At 35.3% G+C, this 24,442-nt stretch overlaps 1 protein-coding gene across 2 annotated transcripts in view; it reads right to left on the bottom strand.

The window, feature by feature from the left end:
- Window positions 1-24,442, bottom strand: part of SNTG1 (syntrophin, gamma 1) — a 362,225-nt gene that overhangs the window by 278,774 nt on the left and 59,009 nt on the right. For both annotated transcript variants that reach the window (XM_012661402.1, XM_012661403.1), the window contains exons 4-6: window positions 18,941-18,998; window positions 18,064-18,107; window positions 17,932-17,973 (exon numbers count right to left, since the gene is read on the bottom strand). In XM_012661402.1, the coding sequence (XP_012516856.1) occupies window positions 17,932-17,973; window positions 18,064-18,107; window positions 18,941-18,998 (144 nt within the window). The remainder of the gene's footprint in view (window positions 1-17,931; window positions 17,974-18,063; window positions 18,108-18,940; window positions 18,999-24,442) is intronic.

The raw sequence follows: 24,442 nt of genomic DNA, 5'->3' as shown, positions 1-24,442 counted from the left end.
TTTTTTTTTCACTGAATAGTGTTCCATTTTGTGGTTGCACCCCAGTTTGTTTGTTCATTCATATGTTGAAGGAAATGTTAAATGGTTCAATTTTTGGTGATTATACATAAAGCTACTATAAACATTTCTGTATACATTTTATGTGGACATCTGTTTTCATTTCCCTTGGGGAAATAAGAGTGTGCATGCTGGGTTGTAGGGTAACATAGTATTTAGCTTTGTAACAGACTGTCAAACTGTGTTGCACAGGGGCTGCATCATTTTGCATTTCTACCTATAGTGGATGAGAGTTTCTGTTGTTCCACATCGTTATCAGCATTTGGTATTGTTGATTTTTTTGAACTATAGCCATTCTAATAGTTTTATAGCGGTATTTCATTTTCTATTCAATTTTATTGCATACATAGACAATAATGTTTTTAACTCCCACTGAAAATAAGCATGTAGGTATTAGCTCACAGAATTGAAGCAGTATCTGTAAAAACATGCTCCAATTGATAAAAAGATGTCTCCACAGAATATATAATAACGTAATTTTTAAAAAATGGCTTGCTTAATTTCTTTCTACCAGGGCTGATGCTGACACCTGGACATTTGTACTATTGCACTGAAGCCTTGACTATAGTTTAATCACAGAACATGATCTCATTCTGATACTCTACTCATATTTCTTAGAAACAAAATTCCATTGTGGAAGCATGAAGTTTGGCCAGTCTTAGTCTATTCGCTAACAATCCACTTTCCTGGGAATTGAGTGAGGAAATATATACATTTCTTTTACTCCTTTTTTGTTATTCTAGGCAGGGTCTTATTTCCCAAATATCTTGAAATATTCCCCCATATAGGAATGTCTGCGTGATGCTTGGCAGCCCAAAGTGGCAAAGGACTTTAACACACCATAGGCAAAAGTCAAAATAGGTGAGAGTGACTTATCATGGAAGGCTTTTGTGATAAGCAGAATTTTAATCTACATAAGTTCTGAATCTCAAGAAGGACCTAACCATAAAGAGATCAGGGAAAACCACTGCAGGCAGAGAAGACAACAAGGACAAAGGCCCTAAGGTGAATGGGAGAAACCAACAAAAGTGGGGGGTGGGCAGCAGCACATTATGGGTTGGAGGAAGTGTGGTACCAGATGAATTTTGATTTGAGGAGTTGGTTAAGCCCAGATAAAATGTTTTCACTCATTCTTCGTGCTCTGGGAAACCATGGTAAGATTGTCAGCATGGGTGGCATGACCCGACTGCTGTGTAGAAAGCTGACCATGCTGAAGAGTGGGCACACAGAGATGGAGAAGGGAGGGTGGTCAGGAAACCACTGTAGTCTCATCAGAAGCCATGAAAGCAAGAAGAGATTAAAGTGAAGTATTTAAAGTGTAAAAAGAGAAAACCATACAACCATAATTCTATTTTGGTTCTATTTTATCCTTCTATTTTGGAGGAATAAACACTTTACCAGACAAACAATAACAAAGAATGCCTTGCTAGAAGCCCTGCACTGTAAAAAATGTTATAAGAATTCCTAATGTATTAAGAAAATAATATAAATCAGAAAATTAAGTCAACATAAACAAAGGAAGAATATCAATGAAGGAATGAATGAAAGTAAATAAAGTTTCTTATTTTTCTCATTCTTAATTGATTGGCAACATAATTCTTATTTTAAACATATTGTTCTTTAAAATAATAATAACAATGTGTTGTGCCTTAAAGAGTATGGTCAAGACATGTGAATGACAGCATAGGAGATGGAAGGGATAACTTAGGAATATTCTGTTACAGGTTCCTGCACTACACGTAAAGCAGTATCATGCTATTTGAAAGTGCATACAGATTGTTAAAAATGTGTAGTGGAAACTCTAAGGCTAACTAACACTAACTGCTTTTAAAGTATAGTTAATACAATAAGGGAAGAGATATAATGGGCTTAATAAAATGCTGAATTTAAATCAAGGAAGTCAGAAAAAGATAAAAGGAGGGCAAGAACCAATAATAAATATATAAAAGTTATAAAGATGGTGGACATTAATTCAGTTATATCAATAATCACTTTATATTTATATAGTTTAAATATATCAATTAAATGACCAAGTTTATAAAGGGAATATAAAATACTCAACTCTAAATTCTATAAGAAATTCGCTTTAAACAAAAAGTAAAGGAATGGAGAAAAATATACTTTGCTAACATGAATCAAAGATAGGTGGAGGAGACATATTAATTACAGTCAGAAAAGACTTCAGAATAAGGAGAGTTACCAGGATTAAAAAGGGGAATTAAATAATAATTAAGTAGGGGATTCAATGATGATAAAGTAGTAGAATCTCTAAAAAGACATAGCAATACTAAACAATCTAATAATAGAATACCAAAATATGGGTGGCAAATACGAAGAGAACTGAAAGCAGAAATAGATATATATTGTTATAACGGTAGCCTTCAACAGCAGTCCTGCAATAACTGATAGGTCAATCAGGGAGCAATTCATTAAGAATATAGATGAACTAAACAACACTACTCTTCAGATTATTATAATAGACTTTTATAAGATACTTCATTGAAAGATAGCAGAATACATATTCCTTCCAAGCTTACATGGAAATTTTACAAAAATAGACCACATTGTATGTCAGGAAACAAAGTTGAACAATTTTTTAAACAGTAATCATGCTAAGTATATTCACACACAATAAAAAAATGAAACCAAAAATTAGTAACAGAAAGATAATTGGAAAATCTGAAGATAGCTGGAGTTTTAACAATACCCTTCTAAATACTATATGAATTAAAGAAAAAAGTCTGGAAAGAAATTTAAAAATATTTTGAATTAAATAAAAATGAAAATACAGCTTATCAAAATATGTGGAATGAAGAGAAAGCAGTCCTTAGATGGAAATTTGTACCATTTAAATGCATATAGTAGTAAAGAAGATTGAAATCAAGGGTCCAAGCGCCCACAACAGGAAATTAGAAAAAGCAGAGTAATCAAAGCCTAAAGCAAGAAGAAACAAAAAATAAAATTTGCAGAGAAAATCAATGAAATGGAAAACACACGTACAAAAAAAATAGGAAAAAATAAATGAAACAGAATGCTTGTTCTTTGAAAAGATAAAGTAAGTTGATAAATTCCTAGGAGATTAACCAAAATATCAAGAGAGAAGGTACAAATTATCAGTGTAAGAAATGGAAGTGGGGTCATTCTTATTGATCCCATGGATATCAGAAGGCTAATAAAGGAATACTGTGAACAATTCTATGCCCACAATTTTGATAACTTACAGGATATAGGTCAATTCCTAAAATTCACACAAGGAGAAACAGACATTATGAAATGGCCTATGTCTATTAAAGTAGTTAAACCAATAAATGATAACATTAAAAAAGAAAGCACCAAATCCATAGAGTTTCCCTGGCTAGTTCTATCACATATTTAATGAAAAGGTGGTAAAAATCCTCCACAATTTTGCCTAGAAAACAGAAGCAGAGGCAATAGTTTGTAACTCATCCATGATGATGCCATTAACTTAATACCTACAGATATTTTTAAGAAGTATTACAAAAAATTAAGAGTAATATTTCTTGTCAACAGAGCTAAAATGATCATCAACAAAATATTCAAACCAAACAATGTATAAAAGGAATTATACACCACACCAAATGGGATTTTTTCCAGTTAAGCAAGTATGACTCCACATTTACAATTCAATCAAATCCACCACATCAAAAAATCAAAGGAGAAAAAAGATATGGTCATATCAATCAATTCAGAAAGTGAATTTAAAAGAATCCAACGCACATATATGTTAAAAACTCCCTACAAGCTAATAATACAGGGGAACTTCCCAAGTTAATAGATAACATTTACAAAAAAACCATCATCTGACATAATACCTAATCATGAGAAACCGGACACCTTCCCACTAAGATCAGGAACAAGGGAAGGATACACTTTTCTCATTATGTCTATTCAAATTGTACTGAAGTCCTAACTAGTTCAATACAATGAAAACAAAAAAATAAAGTTATATAGATTGGAAAGGTAGAATTAGCTTTATTCAGAGACAACATCATTATCTATACAGAAGATCCCAAAAAGTCTACAAAAAACAAAAACAAAACAAAACAAGAAACATCCTGGAACAAATAAAAAAGCATAATAAGATGAGAAGATAGATATCTAATATACAAAAGTTAATTGTTTTCCCATTTATCAACAATAAATAATTTGAATTTGAAGTTAGAAAAACAATACCTTTTATAGTAATACCAAAGAATTGAAATTTCCAGGTCTAAATCTAACAAAATATGTACAGGATTTTATGTGGAAAACTACAAAACTCTGATGATAGACCAAAAACAAGCTAAATCAATAGATGTTCCATGTTCATGGATAAGAGGACTCAATATTGTTTAGATGTTGATTTCCTAAAATTGACCCATCAGTTTAATGAAACTCCCATCAAGATCTCAAAAGATATTTTTTAGATATTTAAAAGTAATATTAAAGTTTATGTGGAAAATCAAAAGACTTAGAATAGCCAACAAAATATTGAGAAAGAAGAACAAAGTTAGGAGAGCTCACTTTTCCCAACTTCAAGACTTACAAAAAAGCTACAATAATCAAAACATACAGTATTGGCAAAAGAATAGACACTGAATAATAGAAGAGAGAAAAAAGATCAGAAATAGCTTCACACAAATATAGTCAGCCCATCAACAAAGGAGCAAAGGCAATTCAATGGAAAATGGATAGTTTTTTTGACAAATGTGCTAAAATTATTGCAAGGTCATATGCAAAAAATGTTAGTAATAAATGTAGAAGTAGACCTTAGCCCTTTCACAAAAATAAATTGACAATTAACCATAGACCTAAATTTAAATACAATACTATAAAAATTCTAAAAGGAAGTAGAATATCCAATGACCTTGGGTTTGACAATAGTTTGTAGATATAACACCAAAAGTATAACTCATAAAAGAAAAATATTGATGAACTGGATTTTATTGAAATTAACAACTTTATTTTTAAGAGAATAAAAATACAAGCCAAAGACAAGGATAAAATTTTATTACTATTATTATTTCAATAGATTTAGGGAGTACAAGTGTTTTTTGATACATGGATGAATTGTATAGCGGTGAAATCTGGACTTTGAGTGTTTGAAGAAACCTCACTTGGGGTCTGTAAGACTAAGGCAAAAGGAATCAAACATCAGCCTTTTAATCTATGTGACAGAACTGTTTACCACTGGAGAATGGGTTAACAATTCTGATACTGCTGTACATGTATACTAGCTGTGAACAATTAAATACATGAATGGCAGATGGTGTACCCATCTGTTGGAGTGGCAGTTTACAAATAAGGAAGGGAGAAGGTTGTAGTGGTTCATGTGATAATGGGTTGAATTAGAGACAGCAATATGAACTCAGATTTACCTTAAATTATCTGTAACAGATAGTTACATATAGAAATGTGTATAAATAGATACTGGTATAGCCTCTTTCATTGGGCTTGACACTATTGTGCTTCTCAGATACTGTGTTTTTTATATATTGAAAGTTTGTGGCAGCCCTGCATCAAACATAGTTTTTCCACCAGCACATTTTCACTTTTCTCTGGGTCACATTTTGATAAAAAATTCTCACAATACTTTGACTTGAAATTTCATTATCGTTATGTCTGTTACGGTAGCTGTGATGAGAGATTTTTTTATGTTATTCTTGCAATTGTTTAGTGGTGCCAAAAATCTTGCCCATGTAAGATGTCAAACTTAATCCATAAATGTTGCGAATGTTCTGACTGCTCCACTTACTGGCCATTTTCCTGTATTTCTCCATCTCCTTGAGCCTTCCTACTCCCTGAGACAGAATATTATTGAAATTAAGTCAATTAATCCTACAATGGCCTCTAAAGGTTCAAATGAAAGAAAGAGCCACATGCCTCCCACTATAAATAAAAATCTAGAAATGATCAAGCTTTGTGAGGAAGGCATGTCAAAAGCTAAGCCCAAAAGCTAGGCCTCTTGTGCTAAACAGTAAGCCAAGCCATAAATGCAAAGGAAAAGTTCTTGGAGGAAATTAAACATGCCACTCCAGTGAACACACAAATGAGAAGAAAGTGAAAGCACCTTACTGCTGATATGGAGAACATCTTAGTGGTATGTCTAGGAGATCAAACAAGTCATAACATTCCCTTAAGCAAAAACCTAGCAAGGCTCTAACTCTCCTTAATTCTGTGAAATCTGAAAGAGGTGAGAAAGCTGCAGAAGGAAAGTTTGAAGCTAGCAGAAATTGGTTCCTGAGGTTGAAGGAAGGAAGCCATCTCCATAACATAACAGTGCAAGGTGAAGTACCAAGAGCTGATGCAGAAGCTACTGTGAGTTATTCAGAAGATTTAGCTAGGATTGATGATGAAGGTGGCTACTCTAACCAAGAGATTTTCCAATGTAAACAAAACAACCTTCTATCAGAAGAAGATAACTTCAGGGACTATTATAGCTAGAAAGGAGAAGTCAATACCTGGTTTCCAAGATTGAAAGGACAGGCTGACTCTTTTATTAGGAGCTAATGCAGCTAGTGATTTTATGGTGAAGCCAATGCTCATTTACCATTTTGAAAATCAAGAGTCCTTAAGAATTATGCTTAATATATTCTACCTGGGTTCTATAAATGGAACAACAAAGCACGGGCGACAGCACATCTGTTTACAGCATGGTTTACTGAGTATTTTCAGACCACTGTTTAGACTTATTGCTCAGAATAAAAACATCCCCTTCAAATCATTACTGTTCATTGACAATGCACCTGGTCACCCAAAGACTGATGGAGATGTATGATACAAGGAGATGGATGTTGTTTTCATCTGTACTAACACAACATCCATTCTCCAGCCCATTGATCAAGGAATAGTTTAAATTTTCAAGTCTTATTTTTTAAGAAATACATTCTGTAAAGGATATAGCTGCCATAGATAGTAATTCCTCTGATGGACCTGGGTAAGTAAATTGAAAGCCTTCTGGAAAGGATTCACCATTCTAGATGCCATTAAGAACATTATTGATTCATGGGAGGAAGTCAAAATATCAGCATGAACGGGAGTTTGAAAGAAGTCGATTCTAACCCTCAGAGATGACTTTGAGGGTTTCAAGACTTCAGTGAAGGAAGTAAGTGCCTATGTGGTAAAAAAAGCAAGAAAACTAGAATTAGAACTGTAGCTTGAAGATGTGACTGAATTGCTGCAATCTCATGATAATACTGAAATGAAAATTGCTTCTTATGGATAAGCAAAGAAAGTGGTTTCTTGAGATGAAATCTACTCCTATGAAGTGCTGTGAACATTATTGAAAGGTCAAGAAAGTGTTTAGAATATTATGTCAACTTAGTTGATAAATCAGTGGCAGGGTTTGAGAAGACTGACTCCAACTTTGAAAAAAGAAGTTCTACTGTAGGTAAAATGCTATTGAACAGTATTGCACGCTACAGAAAAATATTTTATGAAAGGAAGAGCCAATAGATGTGGCAGACTTCATTGTTTGCTTATTTTAAGAAATTTCCACAATCATCCCAACCTTCAGCAACCACTACCCTGATCAGTCAGCAGCCATCAACATTGAGACAAGACCCTCCACCAGCAAAAAGATTATGACTTGCATTTGATCCAGCAATCCCACTACTAAGTATCTACCCAAAGGAAAAGAATTTATTATATCAAAAAGATACCTGGACTGGTATGTTTATCACAGCGCAGCTCATAGTTCCAAAGATATGGAATCAACTGAAATGCCACCAACTTACGAGTGGATAAAGAAAATGTGGTGTATGTATACAATGGAATACTACTCAGCCATAAAAAAGAATGAACTAATGTCTTTTGCAGCAACCTGGATGGAACTTATCCTAAGTGAAGTAACTCAGAACAAAACATAAAATACTGAGTGTTCTCACTTGTAAGTGGGAGCTAAGCTATGGGTACACATGGTCATACAGTGTTATTATGGGCACTTGAGACTCCAGGAATGGGAGAATGGGAGGGCGATGAGGGATGAAAAATCACCTATTGGGTACAATGTATACTATTTGGGTGATGGGTACACCTAAAGCCCAGACCTGACAGCTATAAAAAACTGCTATAACAAAACTGGCAAAACTGACAGCTATAACAAAACTGCTTTTGTATTCCTAAACATATTGAAATTTTTGAAAAAATTTACATAGATACCCTGCTTTCCCAGGGGCAAAGCATGCTTTCCCATAGTGACATCCTTCCAAAGAACAAAGTATAGAAAGAAAAAAGTAAATTTATAGTGGAGAATCCTGACAAACTCTATCTCAACCAGGTCATCAAGGTTATTATCAACAGTAATAAGTCATGTTGATAGTATTTTCTTTGATATGGTGTGATAAAAATGGCATTTCCCTTTTGTAATCTTTCTCTAAAAAAACACATAAACTCAGTCAAATCACAAGAAAACATCAGAAAAATCTCAACTCTGGGACATTCTACAAAATACTTGACCTACGCAAAATTTTCAAGATCATCAAAAACAAGGAGCCTAAGGACACATTACTACTAAATGCAATGTGTATTCTGGATGGGATTCTGGGGGAGGCGGGGAAGGTATTAGGTAAAAACTAAAGGAATCTGAATAAAATATAGACTTTTCTTAATAATATATTAGTACTGATAACATAATAAGATCTTAATAACAAAAATATGGGTATAGGGTATATTAGAACTCTCAGTACTATATTCACATTTTTTGGTCAATCTAAAACTGTTCTAACATAAATGATTTATTTAAAAATCAAATATAACTTCTGACTTGAGGGGGAGGGGGGATAAGGGCAACATACATAACCTAAACATCTGTACCCCTATAATATGCTGAAATAAAATAAATAAATAAATTTAAAAAATCAAATATAAAAATAAGAAAGTTTAAGGACTTAACAGTTTTCAATTTCAAAACATACTACAAAGTTATAATGACCAATAATGTGATAATAGTATAAGCAAACAAAAATAAATTACTGGAATAGAATTGAGAATCTAAAAATAAACTAATAAACTCTTCTGTTTAGGACAACTCATTTTCAATAAATGCGTCAAGGCAATTTAATAAGCAAGAATAGTCTTTCCAACAAATGTTGCTGGGCAACTTACCATACACAAAACTTAATTCAAAATTGAACATAGACATAAATATAAGAGTTAAAGTTATAAGAGCCTTAGAATAAAATGTAGCAGTAAATCTTCATGGCTTTAGGTTTGGAAAAGATTTATTCGGTAACATACTAAAAGATCAAATGACAAAATTAAAATATCAATCAATTGGAATTTACAACAATGAAAAACTTTAAGCTTCAAAAGACACCATAAAGCAACTGAAGAGACAAACCACAGACTGGGAAAAGATATTTGCAAATCAATTATCTTAGATGCAGCAACAATGTATAGACAAACTCTTAAAAATCTAATAAACACAGAAAAGATGTTCAGTATTCTTAGTCATTAGGAAAAGGCAAACTAAAATCAAAATGTGATGCCACTTCATAGGAAGCACAGACATGAATATATGCTTTTTATTTTTCTCATTTTCTTTTACTTGGTTCATCAAGTAAAAGCGCATGCATCAAGTCTGGACATTTTTCTTGTATCATTCTTTTGATAATGGCTGCTCCTTTTATTTCATGCAGTATTTTCTCTCTGAATTCTATTGGGCCAATGCAAGAATGCCTGAATGTAATTTCTCTAACATTCTTTGTTCTATCATCCAATTAATTTGCTACTTTATTCCATTTTGAGAGATTTCTCAACATTTTTGTAATATTTTTATATTCTATTTTTAAAATTTTGATATAAAAGTCCTAATATCCAAGAGCTCTTCTTTCTCTACATCTTCCCTTTATTTATAATGCTGGCTTTATTTCATTTATAACCTAGTTTCTGCCATCCATCTGAAAATATTATAGTATGAATTCCTCTCTTTAATAAACCTAGCTTTGTCTGTTTTCTCTAATATTTTTCTCTTTGTTTTATCCTCTGCCTTTGATGTGGATGATTTTCTTCAACTCTTGGTGTCCCTTCAGTATCAGTTAACGTTTAAGAGTAAGACACTAAAAGGCGAATTGGCAGCTTTGGGTACAGGATGTGTGGTATACCTACCTCAACTGTAGGGCTGTTCATGGGTACCCGAGCTGCACTGGGAGAGCCCAAATGTATTATTTGTGGGTTATTTCTCTTAGATCAATTTTTCTAAAGATGAATCTTCTAACCTCCTCTCCTAGTGGTAAAACTGGCTGCCGTTGTTCTAAGAGTTGAAACAAGGGCAAACATACAGCAACTTACTGTCCAAAATGTACATCTCACTTTACTTTAGGGACAACCTCAGCCATGCCTTCTGCTCTGCCTGGGGCTGAATACCCAGAGACTCTTGTTCAATTCTAATTCAACCTCCTGTTCTTGTCTTCCCCTCCTCAACTCCCCTTTTAACAGTCCCTATCTCCGGGTCCCGTCTGAGGTCAGCAGTGTCAGTGTTTGCTGAGCGCTGGCTTTGGCTACAGCTTCCGCAGCCCTTCTGGGATAATCTCCACTCATCTTCTGCTTTCTATCTTCAAACAGAACCACCAACAGCCCTAGCCCACCATCCTCTCTTCTTGTCCTCTTTTATCTTTACTATGTTGACCTTTAAAAATCACTTATTGTCATATAAAAGGGTTTCAGAAGGGAGGAGAAGTAAAAACACCTGGCCTAATCTCAAATCTCTCCACTTATTTGTTTAAGATTGTGTATTCACCACTTGGGAAGGCCTCACATTGTCTTTTGACAGATAATTCTGAAAGGATCAGATATGCTTTTTGCTATTTTATTTTGATATCCAAAACCAGTAACCCAAGGCAGTTTTCTTGGAGGTTGTCAACAGGCACATCAGTGCTGCAGAGACCAGAGGTGTGCCCATTATAGCACAGTTTTCTAGCAGCTGCTTTGGGGCTCCCAGGCGTCCTTAAAAATAAGTGTACCTGTACAGGATACCTCTCTGCCCAACGGGCACCAAAGTTCCACTCCCTGTCTGGGTAGCCACAGATACATGGATCTTTAACCAGATCTTCAGGGTTTTGCATCCTTTCAGATTTTCATGTCTCTGATCCAGAGAATCATATCTGTTACCCATACTTTTCTCAGCAGTAATTTAGAGTATCCTGAGCTCTTACAACTATCTCAAAGCACATAGCTCTAGAAGCCTGTTGGTGAGTCTTCCAGTAGAGCCAAGGTTTAGCTGTGAATTCTAGGAGGCTTCAGACAATCTCAGGTCCATGGTGAAGTTTTCACAGTCTGAAGAATTCATGCTATTTTCTCTTTCTTAATAAGAACTACCTACCCTGAGAGTGAAAGATAAATGCATAACCCTTGTCTGGTATTTTTTATCCTCTATAAAATTGCAGATTCTCAACCACCACAAAAATCGTCTATCCTCCAGTGTTTCTGGACTTGTCCATGTACTTAGAAACTAGTCTTGCTGTGTGCCCAATCTTTCTTCTTCTTCTCTGGCTGCCCACCCCTGCTGAATTCTCTTAGTTATGGCTGCTCTAGCAAGCATTATTGCTTCTGCTGGGCATTGCAGCTGCTTCTGTTGGGCACCACTTCTTTTACTGTGCACCAAAGTGCAAGGGAAAGTGTCCTGAGGGGCATTTTCTTAGAGTTAGCAATGGATCATTCTTTGCATCCTGATGTTTCAAAAGTGTTTTTTCCAAAACACTTTTCTTCCGGTTTGTTTGTTTGTTTTTTGTTGTTGTTTTTTTCCTAATAAACTCTCTCCTGGGAACTCAAACATGAGTCCACAGGGGTTATAGGTACCTGAAAGAAAGAACTAATCTGAGTAGTTATAAAAGTTCTCAGTATCACTTTTACATTTCCATGATTTTTCTATATACGCCCTCTTTTATTTTGTAAGTAAACACCATTATTTTGGTATGCATAGAGTTCCACTCTTACTAAGATCTTGCATTAGTGTGGCACATTTTTTAAAATGTGCCCATATTGATACATTATTATTAACTAAAGTCCAGAGTTAGGGCCATTAGTGTCCACTCTTTTTATTGCACAGCTCTGTGGGTTTAAAAAAATTGTTTTTGTTCTTTTATAATTTTAAAAGAATTGAATATTTTAGTTAGAAAATACATTAGGAATAACCCACTTCAAATTCTTCATGTATCATTTGAGAAAAATGAGGGCCACAGAATTTAGGCCCTTTATCAACATCACATAGCTGGAAAGTGTCTGTGACAAGGATTTGAATTTAGGTTAAAACTCCTATTCTCATATAGTTTCTCCTCATTGACTTGCAGTTTGGTGAGTTGATTATCTTGAAAATAAAATGTCAGCTATATAAAAGTTATATAATTTGTATAACACACATTTCCCCTCCTCATTGCCACCTCTAGAGCCAGAGACTCAATGAGAAGAGACTTGAGGGGTTGTTAAGGGTTTACAGACACACTCGCATCTACCCGGCCAGGCTTTCTCCCCTCAGTATGATGTGGTCTAGGTGTTCCTGCTGCTGTATGTCCTGTTTCTATTCTACTAGATGGAAATTGGCTGGGTCTCTACTAAGTAATTGTTTTTTCTCATTATTGGGGGTGCTACAGTTTGGATGTTTGTGTCCCTCCAAAATTCATGTTGAAACTTAATCCTCATTATGGAGGTGTTAAGTGGTGGGACCTCTGGGGGAGTAAGTGAATCGTGAGAGCTCCCCCATCATGAATGTCCACATAAAAAAGCTTCAGAGAGCTACTTGGCCTTTCTGTTCTTCGTGCCATTGGAGGACACAGCTTTTGGCCCCTCCAGAGCACGCAGCAACGAGGCGCCCTCTTATAGCCGAGGGTAGGCCCTTTCCAGACACCAAATCTGCTGGCACCTTGATCTTGGACTTCCCAGTCTCCAGAACTGTGAGAAATAAATTTCTAGTAGTTACAAGTTATCCAGTCTAAGGTATTTTGTTATAGCAGAAGGAATGGACTAGACTGGGTGCTGCAAAATTAGGTCTTTGAGTTCTCTGAGTTGTCCAACTTCACTGAAAAGAAGACAATGATTAAGTATTTGAGGAGAACCAACAGTCCAGAGAAAAAGCACTAAAGTGTCACCTGTGCTGTCCAGGCTCACACCCCAATTAGGGGACAGACATGTGGGTCCAGCAGAAAAGGAACTCTTAAGGGTATTAATGCAAAGGTAAGTATGTAAATAAGACAAGTTCTGGATATTTTATTTCTTTTCAAAACCAAGCATAATGTAGACAGTATTTCTGGCCTTTTTGTCTTTGAACTTAACAGTTCCCAAACCACTGTGAAATAGTAAAAGTTAAATTACTTTATATATGGCTTTCCTTGGTGGGAGTAAATTTAAAGAAAAAGAGTCCAATATGGTTATAATTCTTAAGAAAGTATTAATCAATTAGAGCTCTAAATCTATTTCCAAATTGTAAACAATGTAAGCAGCAGTTAGGTAAAACATGATTTGTAACTCATGACATTTTAATTTAAAATGATCTATGTGCCCAATTCACATCCTAAATATGTTTCTGGATGACATATAAAACCTCTTAAACTGTTCACAAATATAAATCAATGTCTTATTTGCAGATGATTTTATATAACCCATATAATGTTTTTTTCTGATTAATCTTTTTATTTCAATGGAAATTTTAAATTAAGAATTTATCATAACAATCAACATGCTATTATTCAGTATTTTACATCAGTTTTCTCAGCATTTGTTTTATTTGTATAAATGTCATCTTAACTGACATCATTTTACCTATATTCATTCTTCTCTTGTAATAATTATGAAGATTTTTATTTAGATTTTGGTTCAAAATTACAAATTCAGAATTAAGGTATTAATTATTTGCATTTCAAATTATCTAATATTTTCTATGCATGAGAACCATAGAAATGAAAAACAGATGAATCACTTTTAGGGGACCCATAAATCCCAAACCTGAAAGCAGAAATGTTATTTTAGAAGGAAACCTCTGGAATTATCTACACATCCATCCTGCTTTGTCTGATAAGCTATCCTACTTTAAAAGCATTAAATGAAAAATTCAGTTATATTAATAGATTCTCCTGTTACAATCAGTATGCTTTTTTAATTCAAGCATTTTTATGCTGTAGTTAAATCTTTTTTCCCATTATTTCTAGTGAATAAAGATAGATCACATTGTTGCTTTTTGAAGATCACTGTCAATCAACATTGTTTTCATATTGCCTCTACCTCATAATTTTCTCTAATTATTCTGTATATTCAATTATAAAATTCTAAAGAAACTATGCCCACATACTAATAAGGTTACAGCCATATAAAGTTATTTATACATTCTTTCATATCACACAAAGGACTCAGTATCAGTGCATTTCACATAAATGGCACTCAGAAAATTTTTGATGTGATCAGTCTACTTATTAAAGTAAAAGAAAAATAGAGACAACAAGATACAGAGATAACGAGCAGCTTAATGTGTCTAGGGTCAGTGGTAAGGAAAGTAGTGTTAATTTAGCATCAGCAGTGGCGATAGATCCAGTTTTCCTTGAAAAAAATATTGGTGCATTAGGGACTTTTGGCGTTTTGACAACTCGTAAGCTACAAAACACATTCACACGGAAAATAAAAGAGCACTCTGCTAGGAGGAACACGAAACCCTATATTTCAAAGAGTCATGCCACTCTTGTGATTGGGGCTCACTCGATTCCTAACTGGAATTGGTAGAAGGAAATTGGGATGCAGAGCAGCAGCATTATTTGCTCTATCTCTGTGGGGGGATCTCCCAGAGCCAGAGTGAAGAAACCGTTGCACGGTGACACAGTAGTGCCCCTGGGAGGTGAACGGGGAGAAGGTTGGCAGCAAGTGAGCAACAGCATTTGGTGGCATCAAATAATGTCTGACTGTTCTTAACTGCCGGGCGTGTGCTAGGAGTTTCATGTTACTTTCATTCAACCCCCATAACAAGTATTAGTAGTTCATTTTTACTAATGAGTAAGACAGCAACAGAAAAGGTTAGTACATTTTCCTGAAATTGCAATGTTAGTAAGTGGTGGAGCTAGGATTTGCATACAATTGTTTCTGTGCACTGAAGCCTAATAGATACGCCACGCCGCACGCCAAGCAGCACTGCGCACTGGGTCTAGTTTTCCTTAATGTGTAAATTTTGTGAGCTTCTATTCCTTAGTGATCTTCCAACAAGAAGAAAGCCTTGAAGGACATGAGCTAGACCTGGAATTGACCCTTGGCGCACCCAGACTGGTGCCATGAGAAACATACACAGTAGATGCAAATGCTTCAGTGATCTAATTCTAGGCATTTGGCTAAAGAATTACATCCAAAAATCTACTGAGTGCCCTCAGTAAACAACATGGAATTCTCCTTCTACTGGATCAACCTTATAACTCCAACACAGCAATAACAGCTACATTGTGGAAGCCTTCGTAACAGTGAAGCTGACTGGTGGCTGAAGGCAGGATTTCTAACAGCATCAGTGAATAGAGTAGGAGAATGAAAGAAAAGTTATATGCACAAACAACATGTTGCCATACCTGCCCAATTTGTTCCTGAATTTGGAACTCTATAAGGAATGTGGTATATTAATCAGCATGTTACTTGGAATAAGGAATGTGGAATATCAGCATGCCATTTCAAAACCACCCACATCCTCCAAATTTGTTGTGCTTTTTTCTGCTCATGTAAGTTCATTCTTAAACGTTTAATTAATATCTCTGTCTCACTGAGATATAAGTCAGTCTATTCATTCAGGTAATAAGCAGTGAGGACAAAAGCATTAATAGCTGTTGGAAAGTCTAAGATTGGAACTAAACAATATTATTAGTACCTATATTTCAAAGCTGGTAGGGCTAAGCTTCTCAGAAAAAAATAAAAGTTTATTGTGAAGGACCACATATAATTTGCAATACAATCCTGAATTTCTTTCCTTTATAACAGAATGAGCACCATTCAGAAGTGGAATTATTAGCGCATTCTAATCTTTCACGCTGCACTAATCTATTTAATCAAAGCTCCATCTCACTTTGTCTAAGCATGCTGCCTGCCTCTGAAGGGCAAATTGCATTCCATCTAACAGCATGTGGTTTTAAAAGAGAATGCACTTGTTTTTACTCCCTGAATAATGAGTTTAAAATCACTTTGTACTTTTGAAAAAAGACTCAAGTCACACATATCTTTGCTTATGTTGCTATATTTGAAATTCACATGAGGATCTGCAGAACAGAGGGCTCTGTGCTGTGCTGTCCTCACTCTTGTTTAAAAATCTGTTCTAAAACACTACTTTTCTCTGCACATATATTTAGGAAACTTGAGACTTTAAATAGATAGATAGATAGATAGATAGATAGATAGATAGATAGATAGGTAGATAGATAGGTAGATACTTAACACAATGTTTAGCACAGAGTGGCAATAGGATGGCTCAGGTAAGATTTTGAGAAGACAAAGACAAATGATGAATACTAACAAACCCTGATTAGTGATGCCAAGAGCTCCCAATTGAAAGCCCTCTTTAGTACCACCACTTGAGCAGCCCTGGCTGTTCACAGATACTTGAGGTTGCCTCTCTGAGGTTTGAGATATATCAACACAGTTTTCTCTAAATAGCTTTTAACAGAGGAGCAATGTATTCAAAAACCAAATAAACTAGAGCTGTGAGAAGCAAAAGGCTTACAGTGTTTTTCATTTTGGTTGACCCTTGAGTATAAACTTTTAAATGCAATTTCTTCTCTACGCCTTCCCACAGGAGCTGATACAGAAATTCAATGAAGGTTTTAGATGATATTTAATCAACCATGACAGACATTTCCCAGAATGCCCAACACAGCGCCGTTCCTTTCTATATCATTTTTTATGCCATTTCACCATCCCCTACAGAAGCTCCTTAACCTTTCAGTTTCTCTGGAAGTTTGGTTTAGAGGCCAACTACAATGGAACCACTTAGGTTCGTTGTTAAAATCCAAATTACTAGGCCCACTCAAACTTGCTAAATTAGAAGATCTAATTCCAGGGCCTCAGAATCCACACATTCACAAACATTCAAGAAAACAGCACAGTAAAATTTGATGACTACTCTGCCTAATGCTAAATCTGTCTGCCTTGAGATTAAGCTCCTCTCCCCCTCTCTCCATCTCTCTCCCTTTCTCTTTCTCTGCCCCACTTTCACACACACAGTCTTCATATGCTCTTCCACATATCCCTAGGTATCCCTGGAAGATCTGCTCCAGCCCCCTCACCCACGATACAAAAATCCACAGATGCTCAAGTCCCTTACATAACATGATGTAGTATTTGGATACTAGTATACCTACACACATCCTCCCATACACTTTAAGTCATCTTTAGATCCTACCTAATACCATGTAAATGCTATATAAATAGTTGTTATACTGTATTTTAGTTTTCTATTTGTGTCATTTTATACTTTCGTATTGTTATTTTTTTCCGAATATTTTCTGTCAGTGGTTGGTTGAATGTGCTGATGCGGAGCCTGTGTACACAGAGGACCGAATGTACTGCGTGAGATTCTGCAGGAATAAATGTATTGTGTATAACCTTTTAAACAGCTGCAAAGGTTTAGAGATATATTTCACCTAGATATATATTTAGTGGACATTGGCTGGTAGGGATTAATAGAAAAACCAGAAAAACACATCAAACAACCATCCCTAAGTATTTCCTTGAAATATGTTTCATCCTGGATATTACTCACTGATCAGTTTCTAATAGGAAAATAATCAATTAAAAGATCATTTGAAAATGTGATAGCACACTGGACCAATGTCATGTCTTCCTAATGAATAAAATGACACTTTTTGGCAATGCACTAAATACTTGTTTGAACATGGGGAAAATTATGACATCGTGAAAAAGTTAACTCACCACTTCTTCATGTCTACATTTTCTCACATTAATTCCATTTATCTGCAATGAAAACAAGAGCGTAGCTGCACATGGTATATTGTAAATTAACTTAATGTTTTCGTTGCACATATAATAATGATAAGCGTATACCTGTAGAATTGCATCCCCGATAAAGAGTAGTCCTGAAAGTTCCGCTATGAATAAAAGAGGACAATTGATAAGAAGGCATCAACTATTTTTGTCATAGATGAAAAAGATTTTAATTAAATAAAGGTAAAAACAGTAAATGAAACAAAAACTTAAATGTTTTATATGGTTAGCATCTTAAAAGATCCATAAGGAATAGAAATTCAAAATAACAATATGATTCATTTCATTTTAATTATTGAAACACATGCAAAGATATTTCTATTTAGTTCTACTACTTCGGACCTCTGGCTGCTAAAAACTAATCACTCTTCTAAGGGTAGATGACCAGATTTTCTCATACACTTAAATTTTGAGGTCTTTCACAAAGTTTGAGACATAGACATTCAATCCATCAGCTATGGAATTGGCTCCAGGTTCATTTTTAAACATAACGTTGTTTTAGTAATTTTAGTTAATGCAACAGTGGCTTTATATAGTCATTGTTTTTCCTAGATAAAGTTTCATATGAAAGGCTAACTGATGGAAGTTGCATAGGAAAACCGAAAAATATCTAAAATTGTTTTTACCAGAAGTCACTTGTCATTATTAGTTTTGTTTGTTTGTTTAATGTAACAATTGAAAAGCTATGCAGTCCCTAATTCATACCTGGTCTCACCATTAATTATCTTTCATCCTTGCTTCCCTTCTGTGAGAGAAGCCCTCCTGGAGTGACAAAGGGAGAGGACTCAGGAGTTGGACTCAGGCATTACTGCTGGGTCACAGGGAATGTGGAGCTCATCACTCATACGCTAACTTATGATTCTAAAATATCATCTCACTCTTCAAAAACAATGACTTACAAAGGAATGGTCACTATACAAGTCTCTAAACATATTACCTCTTTGCTCCTTGGAGATTTTTGAAACAACAACTGGAATGTTATGTTCCGCTCCTCCCTGAAAAGACAACACCATATATTATACATTTTTTAATCTAAAAAAAATACAGCTTTTAGCTAAGAAACTGTACAGGCTATGAAGAGAATGTTAAGTAGACACCACGCAGAATTTAAATAAACTTGTAGAATTTCTTCACTAAGTAGACAGTGCTCTTATGAAACTTAGCTACCTGCTTAGAATTTTGTTGAGACATCCAACAATTAACAATTGTCCTTGAAAGTTTTCATTTATCAAAAAAAGATCAAGTATGTTTTTAAATAGGCATTCTTTCCCATTTGTAGCAATTCTGTTCATTGCAGGAATTCTTATTTTAGGATTCCCACCAGATAATTATGTATTTCTGTTATCTGGCTAAGTTATTCTCCGCCGGTGACCAAGTGCTTTTAGTATACAGGAGCCCTCTGGATGCTAAGGGATCAGAGGGACCTTCACCAACACAACTGGATAAACAAAATCAGAATGTGCATATGAATGATGAAGAGGTGATTCATCTGCATTTCCTTAATTAGTATTAGAGTCCTCTGTGTGAAAGTACATATTAAACAATTTACAGAACAAAATATACTACCAAGAATATTGTAGTATTGCTTTGTTATTTGACCAAATGAGATATGAAAAAGATAGATAAATAAGTAAACTAAACTTATGTAAAAGAAAATTTTAAAAATCCTTAAAATAACTGCATAAAGATCCTATTTCTTTACCACAAAGTTGAGAAAGTTGAAAGCAGTAGTTGAAAAATCAAATAAGTGCATTAAAGAATAAAACGCCATGCAGAGAAGCAGCACAGCACTTCAGCATGGAGAAGGGGAAAGACAATCTAAATTCCATTGCATTACTCTATCTTCAGAATATGTAAACCTCTAAGCTTCTTATTTTTTTAAAGAACAAAAAATCATTTTAGAACAGACTTTTTTTGTCCATGAATGTACATTTTTAACACTGAGTTTTCAGTATATTTAAATATAAGATAGGCAAAAGTTTTTGAGAAAAATAATGGTATTAAATGCTTTCATTGCAAATTGAGTACTTTCTACTTCTAGACTATTCAGAAGAAAGGATAAATAAGATAATGAAAACATCCGACACAGATTGAATTTCAAACCCATTACTCAACTACCTTTTTCTCACTATTTTGCAGCAACCCAATATTCATCCACTTCATCTTCAAGACATTGGCATAAGCTACAACAACTCCTAATTCTGGTTCTGCCTTTTGGTCTGTATGTCTCTAACAAGCACTGATCCTGTTTAAAATGGTGCTGTCTCTGGTCTGATCAAAGGAATAGTGATCTGTGCCTGACAGTGTGGTGTGGCGAAAAGTAAGTGCCTATTTATCACATGGTAAACACTGAATAAAGGGTAACTATTATCCTAGAGCAGGCTAACAATTAGGATTTAACAAGTAAAATGACATGGCATTAAAATTCTAAATAATATTATAATTAATCCATTCCAAGACCTTTAATATTTATTAGTCAAGATTCCAAGTTCCCAATCCTTTATACTCTGTTCTATTCTTTCCCCCTTACACTTATCAGCTTCTAACCTGCTATTTGTCTATTTCTTACATATACTGTTTCTTTCTCCTTCCCATCCCTAACTAACATGTACGTTTCTCAAGGGTACTGAAGTGTTTTGGTAGTTTGTTCTGGGCATTGATGTAACCCCAGTGCATGGAATGTCTTCTCTATCTTTGAAAGGACTGCCGAATTGAAGCAGTGAATGGATAAATGAAGTCTAAGGCTTTTCCAGGCCTAACTTACAGTTGCTGACAGTTTCTAGAGATACTTGGAAATTAGAAAGGATATTAAGAATACATCTACATTTCCCAGAAGAAAAAGTTGGTTAACTCAAATAAATCATTCACTGATGAGACTTTAGGTAGTACAAAAAGATCCAACAAATCATCCAGAGTCATTGTGGTTCGTATATTTTGGGGCAGGCACAACAGGGCATATACAGGTCTTGTCAGTGCAGCTGTCATCAGGGTAATTCCCTTCAGCTTATTTTGCATTTCACACTTTTCTGTAATTCCACTACTGAGTCCAGAGATTTTCTTAAATGCTCAGACTTTTAATGCAAGTTACCAAGTCGGGGTCCATCTAGAGAAAATGCCGTTAAGGTAGAGATTTTCTGAAGATCGACTCAATAATCCCATTCTTCCCTCAGCACCTGGATTTATGCAGTAGCCCCCTCTTCTGTGGCTTCTATTTCCCTGGTTTCAGGTATCCAAGGCACAGTATGGCAAGGCAATTTCAGAGACAGAGAGAAAAACCACATCCAGATAATTTTTATTATAGTATATTATAATAAGTGTTCTATTTTATTATTATTGTTGTCAATCTTTTACTATGCCTAATTCATCAATTAAACATTATCATAGGTAGGTAGGTATTTATACGAAAAAATATATCATATGTAGGGTTTCGTCAGTACTATCTGCGGATTTAGGCAACCACTGGGGGTCTTAGAACATAACCCCCGCTGATTAGCAGTACTACTGTAACTATCTTTTAATGGCAAGATATAACTAACCCCTATTTTTTCAACATTTTTCTTTTATATGTAAAATTTCTCCTAAAATTTGAGTGGCTTGAATCCAAATATGGTTTTGTTTTGGTTTGGTTTTTTGGCTTTTAAATCAGATATTTATAGCTTTGAGATGATTTTTAAATTTATTTAAGAAAATGACTTCATTAATTATCAAATTTTAAGACAAAATTCAGAAGATAAAATTGGAACTTAAAATTATAGTACCTACATTAATTGGATAAAATGTGAGAGCAGCCCAGCTCTATTAAAGTTAATTAGATTTAGTTTAGGATCTAAATGGGGAAACTTAAGGTTTGCCAGTTAAGAATCAAATTATGTGACTTCTCCTGTTTAAAACAGGTGACAGGCTTCCCATTAAACTCAGAATGACAATCAAAACCCTCGAACAGCCCTTCATTCTGCAGCCTGCGCAGCTCCCAGACCTTCGTCATTCTGAGCACTGAAGGCCTTCAACATGCTGTTCTCTCTGCTGGGAAGGCCTGTTCCTGCACTCTTAATTAGGTAAACTCCTACTCATGTTGAAATTTCGGCTAAAAGGCTCCTCCTTCAGTGTCTCCTAAAGTAGTGCACTGCTGTATCACGGGATCATGGCTGTGATTTACCTTTATGCACCTAACGAATTGATCAAAGTCTGCTTTCCCACTGGAGTGTGAAGACCTGGGGTGGCCGGGGCTCACATTCACCATCTTCACCTGAGGTATCTTGGGTGAGTGTTGGGGGGTGGCTCACAATCTTGGTTTAGAGAATGCCTGAATTCTCCCGTGTTTGGAGAAATCCAAGACCGGGGAGAGGGAGGCAGTGTTCTAGACAACTGACCAGGTAACATTAATAGTAACACATACATCATTCAACTTGATCATATTCTTTTTACAAAGCATAGCTGATTTTATATCTAGCTTTGTAGGAACAGGGGGGGATATAAAGTCCCAGCTAAAGTATTTTGAGAAGGACTCTACACAATGATTTTGTCAGCATCTTACTGTGAAATGCCACCAAATCAAACCTACCATGCTTTCAGAGCAGTGGGGATCTTACCAAATAAATCTTTTCAGTTCAATGTTTTCATTATTCCAAGCAGCCATCAATCGATCATATTCTGGACTTTGGAAAAGAAAAAAAAAAAAAAAAAAACCAGATGCATAGACCTCCCCAGTATTCTTCTATTTAGAATAAGGAAAATATTGTCAGCAGATAATATGACACAGGAATTAGGATTAAGAAATGGATAGGCCTAGGAGAGGCACCTAAAAGAAATCACCTGGAAGAATATGGGCAAGAACCACCACGCATCTGAATGCAATATTTATCCGCCAAAATCACTTAGTTTCGTTTGGTAAAAATTAATGATCTTTCCCACATACTGTATCATTGCTTTCATATGAATGTCCCAAGTAGGAAATTTATAAACACAAAAGTTAGATTAGTGGTTGCTCTGGGCTGGGGCATGGGAGACAGGGGTAACGGGTCAGTGGCTATAGGGAACAGGCTTCTTGAGGGAATGAAATGTTCTAAAATTGACTGCAGTGATGTTTGCACAGACCTCTGGATACACTGAAAACGACTGAATTTACACTTTAAATGGGTAAACTGCATGGTATGTGAATTATATCGCAATAAAACTATTTAATAAAAATAGTAATGGTCTTGGAATAATTGGCTAGTGGTTTTAACTGATTCTTGGGACTAATCCATAATTTTCAAACTAAGCTTTATGATCTTCCTATGATCCATTTTTATGTTGGAAAGGTACACACCCACCTTGTCTCTGGTGGAAACAAAGGACTCAGACTCCAGTAAAAGGAATGGGGGGCAGAATGGAGAGAAATGCATGCTAGTGTGTACGTGCACGTATATCAATGGCTGTTATTTGAAGACTTTTGTCCAGAAATAACTAATAAATTAAAAGGAAAAAATTTATTAAAGCTATTACAAAGTTATATTTTTATTTGTAAAATTTGATACAATTGGTACCCAACCCTTGATATTAGAAAATTACTTGCTTAATCTTGGCCACTTTGATCCATTTACTATATTTCAGTTTTAAACCAGAATGTAAATAACATAGAGAGGAAACCTGATTTGTGTCCCCAGCTTGAAAATTAAAAGATAATTTAATCCAGGTTTTATAGATCTGAGCATAATTATTAAGAGTAAAGACTATGACAGAGTAGTCGCCCCCTGACCCCCAGAGGTATGGAAGGGACATACTGACCATGGGGAATATGCAACAGAGGGAATGGCCTGAAAAAAATGACAAAAATATTTTCTGTCTCTTTAAAACATCCTCCACTCCTTTTTGAGAACTAAAACCTGTTCCCTGCCTCAGACCAGTGGTGAGAAGGAGCATGGTAAGTCGTTTGTTATTTGTGCTACAGGAGATAGCCCAGCCTGACCTGGCAGAGGAAGGTCCTGGATGGAGGTCACAGGATTGTCTTCAGGGAGATCAGGATCATCAACTGTAGTTGAACAGCAATTGCCTGTAGCTAAGAACTCATCCTTTAAAAGCTCTGTACTTCTGCTTAGTATTAGAACAATAGCATTTTTTTAGACAGTAGTCTCCATCCTCCTCCTTTGCCAGCAAAGTAATACTCTTCTCTTTCCTTCTCCTCAAACCATCTGTTCTCATTCTTCTGACGTGGCCTTGAGGTAAGGAGCCAAACTTTCAGTAACAGGACTGTGTCATCAGCTTTATGTGGGTTTGAGGCCCAGCTCTCCCACTTACAACAATACATAAATGACTCAACCTTTTAATACTTAATCTCATTGTCTGTGGAAGGGATGATAATAGTTATCTACTTTGCTGGATGATAAAGCTGAATTAAACAGCATGTGAAGTATTTAACTCTGAACCTGGCAGTTAATAAGCAAGTCATAAATATTAGCAA

The sequence above is a fragment of the Propithecus coquereli genome, unplaced genomic scaffold (assembly GCF_000956105.1).
Source record: "Propithecus coquereli isolate 6110/MARCELLA unplaced genomic scaffold, Pcoq_1.0 Scaffold71, whole genome shotgun sequence".
Taxonomy (NCBI): domain Eukaryota; kingdom Metazoa; phylum Chordata; class Mammalia; order Primates; family Indriidae; genus Propithecus; species Propithecus coquereli.
Note: the sequence above shows the minus strand (reverse complement) of the source record. Positions and strands in the feature narration are given on the sequence as shown.